The sequence below is a fragment of the Rhynchophorus ferrugineus genome, unplaced genomic scaffold, assembly GCF_030347505.1.
Source record: "Rhynchophorus ferrugineus isolate W39M unplaced genomic scaffold, kcgeb_rfMv2 rfM3, whole genome shotgun sequence".
Taxonomy (NCBI): Eukaryota; Metazoa; Arthropoda; class Insecta; order Coleoptera; family Curculionidae; genus Rhynchophorus; species Rhynchophorus ferrugineus.
The window spans coordinates 55868230-55887040 of NW_027472582.1; the positions used below are offsets into that span (position 1 = coordinate 55868230).

The 18811-nt window shown below is 30.0% G+C and overlaps 1 protein-coding gene across 1 annotated transcript; it reads left to right on the forward strand.

The window, feature by feature from the left end:
• The first annotated feature begins 3170 nt into the window (after positions 1 to 3170).
• On the forward strand, positions 3171 to 10299 carry LOC143194221 (endocuticle structural glycoprotein ABD-4). Its single transcript, XM_076400833.1, has 2 exons — positions 3171 to 3406; positions 9977 to 10299. The coding sequence occupies exons 1-2, from the start codon at positions 3221 to 3223 to the stop codon at positions 10187 to 10189; spliced, it is 399 nt and encodes a 132-aa protein (XP_076256948.1). The 5' UTR covers positions 3171 to 3220; the 3' UTR covers positions 10190 to 10299.
• Positions 10300 to 18811: the final 8512 nt, after the last annotated feature.

Sequence of the window (18811 nt, forward strand, 5' to 3'; positions counted from 1 at the left end):
AGATATCCTCCAGAGGTTCCAGAATAAAGTATTGCGAGTCATCGTCGATGCCCCATATTACGTGTCCAACAAACTGATTCATAACGAATGTGATTCGTAGTGCTAGTGCGAGGTACTCTAAAAGACTATTATTGCATTCTAAAGCACCCGCCAAACGGTTAAATGTGCGCGATGACAGTGAAGTGCGTAGGCTCAAACGCAAACTACCATACGAACTGGTTAATAAACGCATAGAATGAAATTTAATAATTTCTAGAATAAGTTAGAATAGTCATTAGAATAAGTCAGGATAGACTTTAAAATAAGTTAGAATAGTATATAGAATGAGATTTAGATTATAAATTTTACAGCAGATCACTTACTGAAGTGTTCTTCTATATGTTAGGATGGTTATATCATATAATAGAAATCAAACAATAATACTTATTGCCCACGGGCAGATTGTTGACGTTCCAAGAGATAAATAAAAAAACATTAGTAATACTGTTACATTTGACATTAACTTATGTACCAGCGTCACAACTCTAGAGCATGAGAAGTCAATAGTATTTAGCTTCTAACAATATTGGAAAATATTGAAATTTGACTTCAAATTTCCTCAAGTTTCATAATTTTGATTCTATCCGATTTGGACTAACGTTAAATAATTTGGTTTATATTTCTCTTAAAACTAATGTGATAGCGAAAATGTAAGAATAGACAAAATAATATGAACACCATACAATATGGTACGTATTGTTGTGTGTTGACAATAGCGGTTTCGTGTTGACATGTTTTTCGTTGTGTTTCATATTTGTATGCCCATTCTTGCAGGTTATACATCAGTATATGAAATTATTTGACCACCATCAACTGCTAAAGTTGATTAATTGCTGCAAGAAATTGGTTTGGTCCTATAAATCATCGTTTACGTTGATTCCTATAAGCAGTGGGATAATATATAGAGAACTTATAAAAGAATCCTACGATCAGGAGTACCTGCCAGCTTCCTACACTTACATTACTGGCAGGATTATTACGAATCAATATTTCGACATCCCCAATGATGAAGTTCTTACTATGACTAGCATATCGTTTCCAAACTCTGCCATATTCGAATATGATACAGATATACAGCGCGTACAGACTGCCAAACAGGTCCTTTCTTGGTTTAAGGAGCATCAGAATATACTTAAGTATGTTCCTTGACCAACATAATCACCAGACCTCAACATAATTGAACCATTATGGGAAGTTTTAGAGTACAAACTGAAGACTAGGTTTCCATCTTCAACAATGATAAAACGGTTGGTAGATGTTTTGGTATAAGAACAAATACATATTGTGTATATTCCAGTTGTTTATATTATTTTGTCCATACCCTGTACTAAGTAATTTTTATTGACAATGAGATTTGTCATTTTTGAAACAATTAGTTTGATAATATTTTAAATCTATATTGAAAAAACATATTATTTCAAATGATAATAGGGTCAGCCAATGGACAAGGCAAAATCGATGCAGATACATTTTAATGTGCTTTAGTTACATTTTATTTCTTGATGGCTTACAGCAATGATATTTTTTGAATTAAACTGATATTTGTTGGCTTGATATCTTCAAAGGTGAGAAATGACATTTTACTTAAATGAGTATTATACTACTTGGAATTGCGTGCAGTGTTTAAATGTAACCTTAAAATAGTATATAATTATTCGGTATACAAGGTTCTTGCTATTTAACCATATATATTGATATATAGCTAAGATATCTTCTATCTTTACAATAATATAGTGTTTTGGTGTCTTTAAAGCGTCAAATTTTACTGCCAAAATAGTGTATTAATCTTATTATTAGGTGTGAATTTGTAATATTATGAAGATATCTGCTGCATAAAGTTAATGTACGTTTGTGGAAGTATATATGGAACATATCAAATTATTTGCAGATATTAATTTCGATGCTGTACAGATATTAATTATATGTACAAAAATATGTAGTGGACCAAAAATATGATCGACCATCTCCAGAGCTAAACGAAATGAAAGGAAATTATGTGATATGTGAATTAGAGACAATGGTACGCATGTAGGCTAATAAACTTGTCAAACTAGCTACTTTGAAACTGCTATCTATAAGTATTATATATCTATAAGTATATCTATAAGTATTATAACTCTATCATTTGATAGAAATATACAAAGCATAAAATATGATATACCAAAAGTCAAGTGCCTCAAGAACAAATTAAGCTGTTATCTTTTCTATCTCTTAGCCTAAACCCACACTCTATAGAAGTAGAGCTCATAAGGTTTCCAGATTAGTTGGTTTTAGTTTTGAGCGAGATATTGTAAACTACACTGACTGAATTAAGCGAAATTGAGCGATCATACTCAGAATTCTTCTACGGGATTGTCAAAGCAAGACTAAAAGCTTTTGGTAACCAGTCCACATTGACAATATAACAAAATTGACCAGTAAAAGATAATGTTTGATGAAGCTCACAAATAACAATTTTCAAGATCGACGACTTAACATTCTTCCTTATTTGAGAATATTTCGAATGTAGTTATTTATCAATGAAAAAATAAGTTTAATACTGTAGAAAAATATAACAATATTATTTTCTGTATGTGCCATATAATCTAAAGATAGTTAAAAACTTCATTTCTAATCTTATATTCATTTTTATTGAATTAAAATTAATACAATTTAGCTATCTTCTTCATATTTCATTAAGTATTTTAAATGTAGATGCTTATGATTTATTAAATAAATTTAATGTACTTAAATAAAAATGTCTTATAATTTAACTATTACTTCTTCAGTTTATTTACAATACCAATGCACGACTATACAAAATATATACTCAATTAAAGATTTACGTTAAAATACCACAATAACCTTGTTAAATATTTTAACTGCATCGTAATTTGAGTGGTGCATCTATAAATAACAGTACATCATAGATCAACATTACCGAGATATAACAAAATATGATTTATTTTTTATTTTGTCTAAATTCCTGACGCTTCGGCTTTTGTTTGGCACCAATTTAAAGGTCACCGGAGGTAAAAGCAGAGTTTTGTTTATTGCTTAAATTTAAACTAATAAACATGTTTATTGACAAAATATGACAAATAAACGAAAGTGCATTCTTTTTGGTAACTATATAACAGAACACACAAATCATCTATGGTCAGTTGTGATTTGCATTTGAATCTGAGAATTTAAAAATAAAATGTTGACCAAAGTCATTGTTTTTATTTTGGCTTGCATTATAACTGCTTCCGTTGGTCTTCCAGTTCAATCTGAACCTGTACCCATCATCAGCCAGGATTCACATCTTAGTCCCGATGGTAGCTATCAATGGAACTATGAGTCTGGTGATGGTACATCACAGCATCAGTCTGGATCAATTGTGCAAGTAAGATATGATATATTTCATCGGTATAATATGTTTACATATTCGTACGTGTAATATGTCTTTTTAAATTTCCATTAGATTCTCAGTTGTTTGCTCATCACTCTATATGTATAACAATTATTTATTAATATATTATTACTAGTAATTGCCGACTAACTTACAATTTGTCACTACAGTGATTAAAAATTCGGTAATTACCTAGGGAGATCCATTGGCCCTTACTTAATCTATAATAAAATAAAACAAAAGTTAATAGCCCTATTCACTGTTTTTACCATTTAGTACACTTACTAGTTTAGTGCTATTGCAACACTTTGGTATTTACATTGGAGTGGAGTCCTTTCCTCGTATCTTATTGAGATTTTCGTAATTTCCTCTATGGCAGTTCGAATCCGAAGATTTTGTAAGTAATTGTTCTAGCAGTATCTGGGTGCATCCATAACACTTCTCAGAATTAATATTTCTTCTCGCAGAACTTAGAAGAATTAGTATTTACTTGAATAACAGCAAGTTATTATGTACAAATAATTTACATTTTTTCCAAATAATCAAAATTAATTTTATTATAATACATCATTATATCTTATGCCTTTTGAATTTTCGATGAAATTTTGAAAATAATACTTTTTAATTACAATATTCCTTTATTTAATATATAATGATTGCAATAATTTTTAGCAAGAAGCAATATAGACTAAGATTATGACGTCAAATTTATTACTGTTTTTATCTATAATAATACACCGGTACACTACCAGAAATACGAGACAAAGTACTTCATCATAAATGCCATTTTTGATTAAAAAAACGTAAACGATTTATTTGTAGTTCCTATAAAAATAGTCTCTGTGGTGAAAGATAATTTTATTGCAGAATTTCGCGTTTTGTAAATACTAAACATAATTCAAAGTAAAATAAATTATTCATTAAATGTATAAAGTCTGATAAATATGGTGCCAGTAGTAGCAAAATGTTTATGTTTTAATAACTCATGTAGAGAGTAATATACCCTTATAACCCTACGAAATACTTCGAATGAGTGTTTCCCTTTTCCTTTAGAATATTTGCTTCTGCGTTAGGAATTATAAAAATAAATCTATTGAAAAGCTTTACTTTATTCTGACCTAATAAAATTCATCACGAACTACTAAACGCTTACTTATTTTTGACATGTTATAAGCTTTTCAATAATTTTGTAATACTAATTATTATTAGATTTTATTCGGATATTCATCAAACATTATACTGGGAGACACTTTGCGTTAAAATAGTCACTTATAATCGCCCAATACAGCATTTCTTAGTTTACTATAAATATGGAGTTGTTCTTTTAATTTTATTTAACACAAAATTAACCATAAATCACCTTGTATCTATTATATATTCGAGAAAATATAAAAAAGTGTTAATATACGTAATTTTTTTTGAGCTGCAAGTTTGATTGTATATTGACTTGTTGTGTGCTCTAAACTTCTTGGCCAACGTGATATTAGTTGATGATTGATTTATATTCGCTGAGTGTATTATTCTTCTTGATATAGTTCATAGAACATTGCTTGGCAATGAGCTACTGATGAAAGAAGTGTTGATAAATGGCCTGTTATTGTAAATCTAAACTAATATTTATTACTGAAGTAATGCCGGAATGTTACGAGTTACAGGACATGTCTATTTGAAGGTTATAAACGATTCGAAGATCGAGTAAAAGCTTTTTCCTCCTTATTCAAAAAATATTAACAACTAAAACATCCAGTGTACAGGGCATAATTAACGTAGCATATTAGAATAGCAACTACAAGTTTAGTTTATGGATTTCCTTTGTATTTGTGGATCTTGTATTCTAATAATGTATTGTAATATATAAATTACGTATTGCACTGTGATTTTTAGTTCCATAATAATAACTTTACTGAAAGAGGTAAAAAATAAAAGATATCTAATAAGTTATATATCTACAAATATTTCGTACACCTATATTTTCAATAGCATAGGCTTTAGATTAAAATTAAAAGTTAACAAATAATTTCACATAACTTGTTTACACCTACATATACAAAAATAATTTTTTCTATATATATATATATATATATATATATATATATATATATATATATATATATATATATATATATATATATATATTTTAACTATATCGGGAAGAAAGAAAAATAACAAAGTTTATCACCAAAAGTTCTTGTTGTTCGTTCATAGATATAGTTTATAGAGCAGGGCCACATTGCTTGAGAATAAGGTACTGATGACAGAAGTATTGATGAATGACAGATCGCCTGTTATTGTAAATCTAAACCAGTATTCATTACTGAATGATTACAGAATGTTACGAGTTACAGGACATGTCTATTTGGAGGTTATTTAACGCGAAACCTCGGAATGAATCGTAGATCGAGTCCCACACAACGACTATAAAAGCTTTTTCCCCCTTATTCCAAAAATATCAACAATTAACACATCGAGTGTACAGGGTATAATTAACGTAGCATATCACATTAGCAACTGCAAGTTGTCATACTTATTACTAGTTTACACCTACATATACTAAATGTTTTTTTATATCGATATTTTAACTATATCGAGAAGAAAGAAAAATAATAAAATTTATCACCAAAAGTTCTTCTTAGTTATTGACATGGAAATTTTATACAAGGTTTAATAATAACATTTCTTAATAGAAAAAATTCCAGAAGGTAATTTAATATAATTAAATTATAATGTGTTACAAGACACATTCAATCAAGTATCAAAATTGTTTGTTAATTCTTGTTTACACATATATTTAATGTTTCCAACTGAAATAACACACTGTGCAATTAAGAATATACCAATATATCTTTGACATTTTACATTTAAACGTATGTTCAAGAACAGATAAACGCTAAATGTAATAATTACTACTTAGCGAAATCTTTTTCGAACATTTCCTACATCGAGAAATATCAGATATGATTTAATGTTTACCTATTGTAACATCTTCGCTATTTTCTCGACGAATGTTGTGAACGTTGTGTCGCTTTATCAAATAGTAAAATACCATCTAAACGGAATAAATAATATACCAACAGCGAAGAATAAATACATATAAAGTACCTTCTTAGTAATCAATAGACAACTAGAAAATAAAAAAAACTTGTTGGGTCTGGTTATGTCACCGCAGTGCATCCTTGACTTTTCGTTTGAAGGAATTATTATTTAAAAAATAAATAATTGTTATCATAAATGGCCTTTATTGTTACATATGTGATTAAAATGTCGAAAAAATAAAATGTTTATGATGTATAAATATATTTGCTAAGTTGTTGATGCTTGCCGATGGATCTTTACAATCGCGCTCATTTAATGTGCTAGTGTACATGATATAAAATGCGGGTTATTTTTTAATATCATAGTCATTAAATGTTATTAAATGTCACCTCATGATTATTATACCGCTTGTGCAATAAAATCTACATGTTTTATGGTCTATACATTTTTGAGTTGTCTTATGCAATGTGATATATGCTTTGTATCACACTTTTTTTATTACAAATCAAATATTATATCAATAGATTCTCTATCATTTTTCTATAATATTAGAAATCAATTTTTACTTAAAAGAATTGAAAATTGTAATGTTAAATTGTAATTGAAAAACATAATATTATCCATTATATCTAAGTGTCTCTATATAGCTCTTCACTGTTTCCATAGCATGTTTTAAACTGACTGAAACTTTTATGACTGCCATGTTTTAAAATCACTATGTTGTATTTATATGTTAATTTTTGTTGAATGCCTCTTTTAAATCCCATGAGCAATCTTCCACGATAATAAGTTCAGCTTCAGCTACCTTAGAGCAATACGATATCTTCAAAGCTGATAGGAAATAGAATATGTTAGATTTGTAACATCTCCCAAGTTATTTTACATAAAGTACTATTTTTTACATAAAGTATTTTACACAGAGTCCTTCGATTAATAAATCAGACGTGATAGATATTTAAATAACCTAAGTCCTTATTATCCTTAATGGTAACCTGATTAGTGAAATATCAGTGTGGTGCATCTAACTGTTGTTCTAGACCTCAATTTTACAACAGATCATAACAGGTCAATTGAAAAGTCCCCGGCCTGCCATAATAAAACACTTTTTTTGGAAAAATTAGTTTTTTATTCAACATAATTCCCTTCAAGGGTGATACACTGATTATGGCGACCCTCCAACGATACGATTTGTCCTTTGCTAGAATAGGCCTCAGTTTTGGCGATCACCTTTCATTCGATGAAAATTTCTTCCCAGCGAGCATTCTTTTGAGATTTGAGAACAGAAAATAGTCGCTGGGGGCCAGATATGGAGAGTACGGTGGATGAGGAAGCAATTCGAATCCCTATTCATAGATTTTTGCCATTGTTTTCATTGACTTGTGGCATTGTGCATTGTCTTAGCGAAGCAGCACTTTCTATTTCTTCGTTTTTGTCAATTCCGTCCTTCAAACGGTCAAATAATGTTATGTAATAGTCGATGTTGGTGGTCCTTCCTTTCTTAAGGTAGCCAATGAAATTTATTTCATGCTCATCCCAAAATACAGACGCCATAACCTTGCCAGCCGACGGTTGTGTTTTCCCACGCTTTGGAGCGGGTTCATCGTGTGCAGTCCACTCGGATAACTGATTGGACTTCGAGTTCCATTGTCACATATTGACGCAAAAACTCGGGTTTATTATGCTTGATCATCTTTAAATACTGCTCCGAATCCTCAACTTGTTGTTGATTTTGGTTAAAAGTGAACTTACGCGGCACCTTGTTTGCACAGAGCTTTCTCATAAACAAGTATTCGTGAATTATATGATGTACACATTCAGTTCATGTTCACGTTCAGTTGATGTCTTTAGAGTGTCTGTATTTCATTCAATTTCAATTTAGGGTCATCGAAAATAATTTTCTGGATTTTTTAAATGTTTTCGTCGGTAACAACCTCTTTTGGGCGTCCACTGCGTTCAATGTTTTCGGCGCTCATTTCATCACGTCTAAACTTACGGAGCATACCAATCATTGATGGTTGATTTTTCTGGGGTAGTGTCCCGGAGTTCCGCACTAAGCCACGTTTTTGCTTCAACTGTATATTTCCCTTCAAAAATCAATATTTTATCAACACGCGAAATTCATTTTTTATCAATTTTTTTCACAATAACCAAAGTTGCTTCACTCAAAATGCTATAATTCACAAACTAATGATCCGACAGCTGTCAAATTTATACACGCATCTATTGAGGGTTAGGGCTAACTAAAAAACATGGATTTTTTTCTAGTAGCGCCATCTATGTGTTAGACCGGAGACTTTTCAATTTACCTGTTATCTAATTTTATTACCTAGAAAGACCAAATTACGAGAGTAAGGAAAATGAAAAGAATTTGTACAATTAGCCTGATATATAGCTGATATATATAGATACCAGTCGTAGATTATATAAATGTATCTCCAATCATTATTTCTGTAATTGATATTAATAAATTTCAGCTCTCAATATCCACCGTATCACTAATCAAAACATAACAATTGATTCGATTTCTATTGAGTTCTATTGTAGTATATTTACGTCTCTGTTTTATATCGTTTAAATTATTTTTACTGTTGATGCAACTATAATATATACTTTATAATCGTGATCGTTTTGATTTTATGATGCGGGCGAATTTGAGGAATAATTTGGACTTAAATCAACTTGAAATAGCTTGGGCTTTTTATAACTGACTTGCTTTGGGCGATTTATAATATTGACATTCATCAGGTAATTAATTTTTAAGATGTGGAGCGATAAATATGCCATCTCGTAACAAGTGCGTACTTCTATATTTTATCGTATATTTGTTAATTAATATATGACTAATGATTTGTATGATGTGATTTTGGGTAGTGGTTCCTTTTCATCAGCGATAACTATCGGCGAAAGTGCGAATTATCAATTAAACAATTGTTAAACTACCTGACCTAATTGTTAAATTTGATTGTACAGGCGTTAATCATGTAAGGGTTAAGTTTTTATTGTCGATTATGAAGAAATTTGCTATTCTGGTCGCAGTGGTGGATTTGGTGGCAATGGAAAAAAACGGCAGGTGTAGTATATTACGAGCTGCTAATTCAGTTTTAGCATTGTCATTACAACTGTCTACTGACTCGGCGTACTCATTAGACTCACTAGACACTACTCACTACAACAAAGACACTCACTAGACAAAAGGTCCACTGATTACTACCTATTAGATTTATATAGATTTATACACCATATCTTGTCTTGTCACCAACTTTAGTTCTTTCAACACAGTTAATGCCTTGATATCTGAGAGATGAAAGAAATGAGCAGAACATGATGAAAAATAGTTTCATTAATACCAAATTTCCTCAAGGAATGTCTTTCCAACATGAAAAAAAATAAGTGTAAATATATAAATATAAATAATAAAGCAAGCAACTAGATAAAGCAAAGCCGATAGATCTCAAACTACATTTTAAAAAAATTATTTTTATTTAGCGTTGTCTACATCTTTTACACTTATATATATATGTAACATTTTAGGTAGATAAAGATCATGCTGTCGAAAATGTCGAAGGATCAGTCTCATACGTTGATCCTGATGGAAAGAAACACGACACTACTTATATAGCTGGTCCAGATGGGTACGTGGCCCAAAGTGCTGATATCCCAGTAGCCCCGCCAATTCCTGAAGCTATTCAAAAGTCACTGGCATGGCAAGAAGCTCACCCCGAACCAGAGAGTAAAAAACAATAAATCAAGAAAGAAGAGGGGCAATCTGAAGACGACGAAAAAGGAACCTGCCAAACTGTACAAAGACGATATAATGTAAATATGTATAAATAAATGAAGCTTCATGCAATGCATCAATTGATTATTTTAACATCTCTATAATATATTAATTATATATCACCAAATTAATGTTTTTTCTTTTTAATGTCTCTTTCGAAAATAAAGAAACAAATATATTTTATCGCTAATTAATTTTTGTCTGCGTGTGTATGATTTATAACTTTTAAACACAAGAACCTCGAGCATAATTAGCATAAAGGTTACGTGTTTATGGGTCTTGTAATTTCAAAATTGCTTGTCTTCAAATAATAAATTTAGCAAACTTATTTCAAAAGCGTCATATTATACTACAACCTTAAAGAGACATTTTATTTAATATACTAAATTACATAGGCGTGTGTTAATGTATGAAGCTACATTTCTTATATACAGTGACTTAAAATAAAATAAATGTAGAAACCGTTCCCTCCCAGCAAAGAAAAATAATATGATAAACTATTGTTTTTATATTTGTTTATTAAAAACCGTTTCATTAATACAACCGAATGATATATTAAATACAATTTATTAAAAATTTTATTGAATACAATGCAATTAAATATTAAATAAAAATAATCATACAATAAACAAAATAAAATAATCAGTTAACGATATTAGACTTAATTAAAAAAAATTAAAGGACCAAGGGAAACTAAAGATAATAATAACTCAAACAAGACTTCAGACTTTGACTTGGATCTAAGACATGGAAAATACGGGAACAGATAATGTTATCTAGATCTGGGAAGCCCCCAAATGGAATCGCGTCTTTGAAATAATTTCCATTTAATTTTTTATTGAAACTGTTAAAGGGTATCATAGACAACTTTGGATAAATGACGATTAAAAATAGTATGATCACATAAAATTATATTTTACTTTTTTGCAGAGAGAACAAAGTAATGTGTCCGCTTTATCGGAAGGTATATACAGTTGTGAAAGAAAAACTCGACATACCTGAAAATTTCATCCCAACCTAAATTCTAAAATTCCACAATAACAAGAATCATACCAAATCCTTTATTTACCACTTATTTAAAATTCCGAAATCTTTAAAAGCTTTTGATTTAATGCCTGGTGAACAGGGAATAGCTAAGAGATTTTTTTCTTGCTTAAGGATTGATAGTAATTGATATTCTGAAGAACAAAAAAGCGCAAATATAATAGTATAAGTAATAAATTTGGGTACTAAGATTTAAAATGCATCTTTGAAAAAATAATAACAATTATAAAATAGCTCCATATATGGAATTTTAATCCCTCACTTGTTGATGGGTTAGTAGTTCTTGCATGGGATATAAGTTACCGAGCTATATGCAAGGGTGAGATCGAAGAGTGGAATAAATAAACAAAGAAGGATGCTATTTCATTTAGAAATATAGGTAAATAAAATATACATTTCAATAAATCAATCAGCCTGAATCAGCCATATATAAGAAATAAAGACTATTTAAATACGTAAATGAAGTACTGAAAATATTCAGTAGTAAAAGTGAAAATAACTACATAAATTCCGTAAATGGAACACATAGGGCAAATAGAAGAAATTATAAATTATTAACAGCAAATTTATAAGTATTAAAAAAAAGTATTAATGTATTTAACGATCAATGTAATAAGATATGTAACATATAACGTTTAATTCTTTGAGCTTTGTATCAATTATTTTAATTATTTATTTCATTTACTTAGATCTAAGATTTGAAAAATCAATATTTAATTAAATGATTGTAAATACAATCCTTTATACATACGTAATATGTATTTAGAACTTGTAGCAGGTAAGTTATATAATTGTGTTCATTATTGTCTTAATATTAATATAGATGTTAAAGTCAAATATTAATTTCAAAATTTCTTTATTCATATATTCTCTGCTTTATTATACAGACATGTATTACTTCATTTATTACTCCATATTTATGTTTATGACATGATAGTAAATATAGATTAAATATTTTTATATTTGATGACCTGAAGTTTTTACAGTTCTGGAAATAATGATACTTTGTTATAATGTTCATTGGTACAGCAATTTAAACTTATCAATACTTCGTTGATTATTGAAACTTAAACTTAATGGAAATCAGATTTAATTAAATGCCATTTAAATAAGTTTTGTTAGGGTTAGTACCTAACAATAAAGACTATAATCATTTTAATATGTTTTAATATACAGGCATTTATTATTTGAATTACTTTCATATACCAAATACATTTCTGATCTTATATTGAAAATATTGTGAAAACATATTTTAGTAACATATGATATGAGTGAAACATGATAATAAGTTATAGCTGAATTTCAACCTCAGAGCTAGCACTAGTTATTATGAGAATATGATGATTGATATATATTAAATTAGTTATTTTTAAGTAAAACCTAGTTTATTGAAATATGAATGGATATTTTATTCATTCACAGAGATAACGAATTATATTATTCCTTTTAAATATTTAAATGATATATATTGGCAAGTTTCAAGGCCTCTTTAGAATATTTAATATAGTACAAATTCGGAATGTACATTTTCCTCGTTCTCCTTTGTAAAACTCATTGAAATTAAATGGTAATATTTTAAAAACTCTGTTGCATTGCTCAGGAAATTATAATTTGTTATTTACGCTTTGGTAATGACGTAAAATCGGCAGCTGCGCTATGACAATAAGTTACTATTTTACTCACTATTAACCTCTGTCGACTACTAAATCTATAACATAAAAAATGTATTAGAGATAAAGTTGGCAATAACGTGGGCACCGAACCACGTTCCTCGACATTAAACCTACCGACTGGTTAGTGACCAACTTAGAAGACAGAAGACATCCGGTCTTACCCAGACTGGCGTGACTAGGATCATATTTCTTGTCAGATTTTACACTCTTGTCTAGGACAATCATAAATATTAAACAATCACAAACATACATTTACGGCCATGGCCTGGCAGGATTCGAACCCGCGACTATCGCAACAGTACGTCCTGTTGCGTTTACCACTGCGCCAACCAAGCTGGCAGATGCAGTTATTGGTATATATATCTTTTTAATTACCAATCCTTCACTATTATACGCGATAGTGATGACAATTTTTTTCATGTAATAGAAAATAAATTAATTAGATTTGAATTAATGCGACACGCGTATGCGTATTGGTAAATTATTACAGACATAAATAAATGTATGCGGCAAGGTCGCACGTGTTTTATTGAATTTGTTGATAAGTCAAAGGCGAAGGATACAGTGAACAATATGTTAAAGCCGCTCTATGAGCTTAGGAATGTATGTACGAGTGTGATTGATTGATTGCCTTGTGGCTATATGCCGTTTTTGTGGCTGATGGTTTTGACCGGGTCACCAGTATTTCTTCGAAATAAACAAAACACCATGACCGTACGTATTGGTACTATAATTAATCTGTGCATGAAAAGGATGTCACATTAATATGTATGAACTGTACATTTTTGTAAAACACTCAAGTCGGTAAGAAGTATGTAAAAAAAAATAAATACGTCTTGTGTCGATGAAGGAATATAAAGCTGATGAAATATAAATAATTGCGAAACATTCAATAAATATGGCATAAAATTGCTTTCACCTACAAAATGACCAAATTCCTAATAATATAATCAAATTTTTAAAATACATTTTATATGAATTGACATGAAAACTTTACAGGTCAATTTGACACCAAATGACTCTTTTGTTCGATATGTGGAAAATAGCTAGAAGTAGGAGGATGCTATATAGAATGGGAAAAGGATGGATGTAATAATAATTCGCATTTTAATTGACTATCTATATGAGATGGTGTCTTGTTCCTTGAATTTTTAAGCACTAACATATTATGATAATAATATGATCTTTTTATTATTTAGATGAAATCGAGGTACAAAATTATTGTTAATCTCAAGGAAATCATCTTACCAAACCAATACCTACTAAGTCGATTTGTAAAAATTAAATTATCGCTGAAGCTTGGTCCAATTACCATCATTTTGTTTCCAAAATGCTTGAAATATAGATGATGAAGTTATATTCGTACATGTTTGCTAACATGTATATAGCTTAAATTAAGTTTTAAGCTTAAATTTTTTTAAAGTAATTATTGTCTTTGAATATTTGTAAATATAAGAACGAGTTGGCAGATCTTTGGGTAATTTGTGTGGGTAAAAAATTAGTACCATGTTTAGAAAAAATAAATTGTGATGAATATGGTAGTGTCTCTAACCGGAAGACAAAATTTATTATAAAGAGTATGATACAATAACATAAAAAATCTTAGTGATCAACGAAAAGCGTTCTACGTAAACCAACATGTTACAAGAACTGAAATGAAATGGACAACTGGGATAATGGACAAAATAATTTTAATATTAGATATATAAAAATATTTATTTATTTTGAAGATGTTTAATGATGTCCTCATACTTCTCAAATCAAGAGTGAACATTTTTTGGCAGGGTTTGGCACTCAGTGATAGTAAATTATTCATCATTGAGTATGTCGATATATTCATTGGCAGTAACCCGGTCCGTTTTGTGAATGGATAACGAGTTGAATACCACGATATTGCCGCCCAAACCGAAACAGAACCCCCCTCATGCTTGATTGTAAAACATGTAAAACAGCAAATCGTTCAGATTGTCTTCTTGTTTTGGGATTCTTCATACATATACTCAGCCGTTTACTTTGTCTCTCTTTATATTTGATTGATTGCCTTGGGGCTATATGCCGTTTTTGTGGCTGAGAGCTTTGACCGCGTCACCACTATTTCTTCGAGATGCACAAAACACCATAACCGTACACATTGGTACTATAATTAATCTGAACATGAAAAGGATGTCACATTAATACGTATGAAGTGCACATTTTTGTAAAACAATTATGTCGGTAAAAAGTGTGTAAAAATGAATATTGCATAATATTCATATTATTTCGTCTACAGAAATACAAATCACACACACACACACACGTTTATAAAAAATATCCATTGAAATTTAAAGAAAAAGCTTCTTCTATAAATAAAATATTTCTAGGCCCTAAGGAAACAAACTATAGTTTTGTAAAACAAGTTAAAAAAATATTATATATATATATATATATATATATATATATATATATATATATATATATATATATATATATATATATATGTATATATAACGGGACTTTTAAATTATGTGTTTCTATTATTTTTATTAGTTTCTAATTAGCCACATCTGTTTTTAGCAGATCATGGAATACCTTAAATAGTTAATATATATTATTATATATAAAAACACATTCATTTACTTAGATTTATTGATTTACCAAAACTCTCTGAAATGGTTAATGTTAGATGGTAACATGCGGTTTTTCTTAGTGTTCGTTTGTCCTACACTCCGATAACGAAAAGCTTGTAATATATGCAATTATACTGTATTATTACGTCATAGATGTCCATTATTTGACTTTTAAACAAGACAGTTTTATAATGTATTCCTCTACAAAATTAAAAACCATTAAAAATATATTTACATTAATAATTTGTGGAATTTAAATATTTTACAATAATAAATTGCCGATGTTTAAATGTTAAGATATTCCACAATAGTTCAAAAAGAGGTATAAATATGACTAGCATGCACATTTCAAGACTAATAATAGGTATGTGATAATGCTATATTTATAAATAAATGTCGTCAGTTTACTAAATAGCATATCCACTAAAAACTGTTATTGATTAAAATAAATATTTCAATTTAAATACAACACTCGTGACTGTATAGTTCAGCATTGTTAAAATAAATAATCAAATTAATGTCAATTGTTAATAAAATTCATATCTCATGGGAAATGTTTAAGTATGGTTTTCTTATTAGATAACCCAGAAGATTGTAACATTTACATGTTGTAGTATTTATTACGTAATGTAGTGGTAAGCAATATTTAATACCATAATTATAAATGGTATTTATCAATTTTTATCTTAGCTATCCATATATTTTGTGAGTGAAAACAGTCTTTTGAGGGGATAGTTTTATATCCATCTTCGAGCGGAAATGTTTAGGAAGAAAAATACAATATGACCTAGATATTATTCAACCTCAGCCAGTATGTTCCATTATTCTAATATTACTATAATTTTTATTATTTTTTATTACTTTTCGTGAGTCCACAATCTGCCCTATTAGCAATAAGTATTTCTTATGTCTATATTATATATATATATATATATATGGAATGTAGAAAATCACTTCATTAAGCAATCTTCTTCTCTAGTCTACATATGTCCAGTAATCAGATCAGGTGATGTTAATCGTTTTAGTCTACGTACTTCACTATCACGTAGCATATTTAGCTGATTAGCGAGTACATTGGGATGCACTGACACTCTTTTGAATTACTTTTCACAAACCCATTGAATTACACTCGTTATAGGTTCTAAAGGAATATCGCGTTGTATCACTTTATTTGAAATATAGTACGGAGCATGAGCAATGACACGCAACACCTTATTTTGGAACCGTTGAATGATGGATATATTATATTTGCTAGTGGTACCCCATAGTTGGTTCCATATGCCCAAATGGGCTTGAGTGTAGACTCATACAGCAATACCTTGTTATCTAATGATAACTTGGATTTGCGCCCGATGAGCCAATACATAGATATAATTTTAGTCCCAGTTGTTTCTGTTTAGAGAGTACATGCTTCTTCCAGGTAGGGCGTCGATCTAAGTTTATACCAAGATATTTAATATGCTCTGCTTGAGGGAGTTGACGATGCTTGATATTCACTGGTGGACATGTTCTTCTACACAGGGTAAACGTTATATGCGTGGATATTGTTTCATTGGCTTTAATGTGCCGTGTCTTCAACCATAATTGTATTTGCTCCAGGTGGGTTTGTAGGTTTATTGATGCTGTGAATGGATCTTCATTGCATGCTAAGATTGCTGTATCGTCTGCATATGTTGCCACAGTAGTTATTTTTGTGGTGGGCAGATCAGCCGTATACAGAAGATACAATACTGGACCCAGTACACTACCTTGCGGAACTCCTGAATATATGGGATTTAATTCGGTATGTTCGGCGCCTTGATTTACAATAAAATGCCTGTCAGTGAGATACAATTTTAGTAACTGATAGTCCGGATGAGGGAGAAGTTTCTTTAGTTTTACCTGCAAGCCCGTATGTCATACTTTGCTAAAAGCCTGAGATATGTCTAGAAAAGCAGCCGAATAATTTTTTTTTTGGCATTTAGGTCAGCGTTTATTTGGTTTACAAGTCTATGCACTTGTTCTATAGTTCCATGCTTATTGCGAAAGCCACACTGATGTTCTGGAATAATTTTTCTTTTTTCTATTATATAATTTAGCTTTTTCATGTATAATTTCTCGAAAACTTTCGAGATTATCGGTAATAAACTTATAGGTCGGTAGGAGGACACATCTGGTATTTTTCCTGGTTTAAGAATCATTAATATTTTAGCTACTTTCCAGATACTAGGGAAGTAATTAATTCGTAGCATAGCATTAAATATCCCTTTTCTGATAGTTCTTTTAAAATTTTGCCAGTAATTAAGTCATAACCAGGAGCTTTTTTAATATTAATCTCTCTCATTATTGTTTGTTTAAATTGTTTGACCGTTAGTTTCTCGTGCGGTAAATCCATTCGAAATGGCGAATCTAGAAAGCTAGTAATTTTATTTTCCTCATCTTTATGTAGCTGAGACTGGAAAGGTTTAAAAACATTTTTTAAGTCTTTTGAGAAAATCTCGGCCTTCTCTTTATTGCTTCTCGCCCAATTATTTTCGTTTGCTTTAATGGGTGGGTTATGCTGCTGGGATCTCCTAAGCTTTTTTGTCGCTTTCCACAACGAATAGTCTGTAGCCTCAGTTGATGTGAAGTTTTCTAGGCATTCTTGAATGCCTTGGTTCTGTTCAATTTGGATTAGTCCTTTCAGCTCTTTTATTGCCCTATTAGATTTTATTTTATTCTCTTCAGTCCTTTGCTGTTGCCAATTTCGTCGTAACTTTGTTTTTTCTGCTATCTTTTTCTGGTATAAATAAAGAAAGGTATCTTTCTAGAGCTTGGAGCGTATTGAAAATACATCTTCACCCTACGAGGGTTGGAACGGAACTATATTACTATAATAACTTCAAATTATATTAAAATGAGCAGTTAGTAAAAGTTAATACTTGCGATACAACTCTCTTTTCACAGTATTATTTTTAAAAAACAATAATATAACCGTTTCAATCTATGTCTGATGAACTAGACGGAATAATTTTTGAGGATACGTATGTGAAAATACAATTTCAGAATTTTGAAAATACAAGATCCCAAGGTTTGGTTCCCCTAGAACCTGCGCCTAGTTCAGTATTATCCAAAAATTGCAATACCTATATTTGACTAAGTTCTATATTCGACTGAATATTATTTGATTATATTTATGTTATATGATTTCTACGTGAATTATGGACCGATTTTCAAAATTCTTATTATTTTTTCTTTTGTCTTTTTTATTCGAAAGAGTGCTCTTTACAGGTGGTCACAGATACCA

What these genes read in the sequence shown, in the direction of transcription:
- LOC143194221 (XM_076400833.1), top strand. Translation starts at nt 3,221, where the DNA reads ATGTTGACCAAAGTCATTGTTTTTATTTTGGCTTGCATTATAACTGCT. An exon ending in AGTCTGGATCAATTGTGCAA is followed by an intron (nt 3,407 to 9,976) that starts GTAAGATATGAT and finishes GTAACATTTTAG; the next exon opens with GTAGATAAAGATCATGCTGT.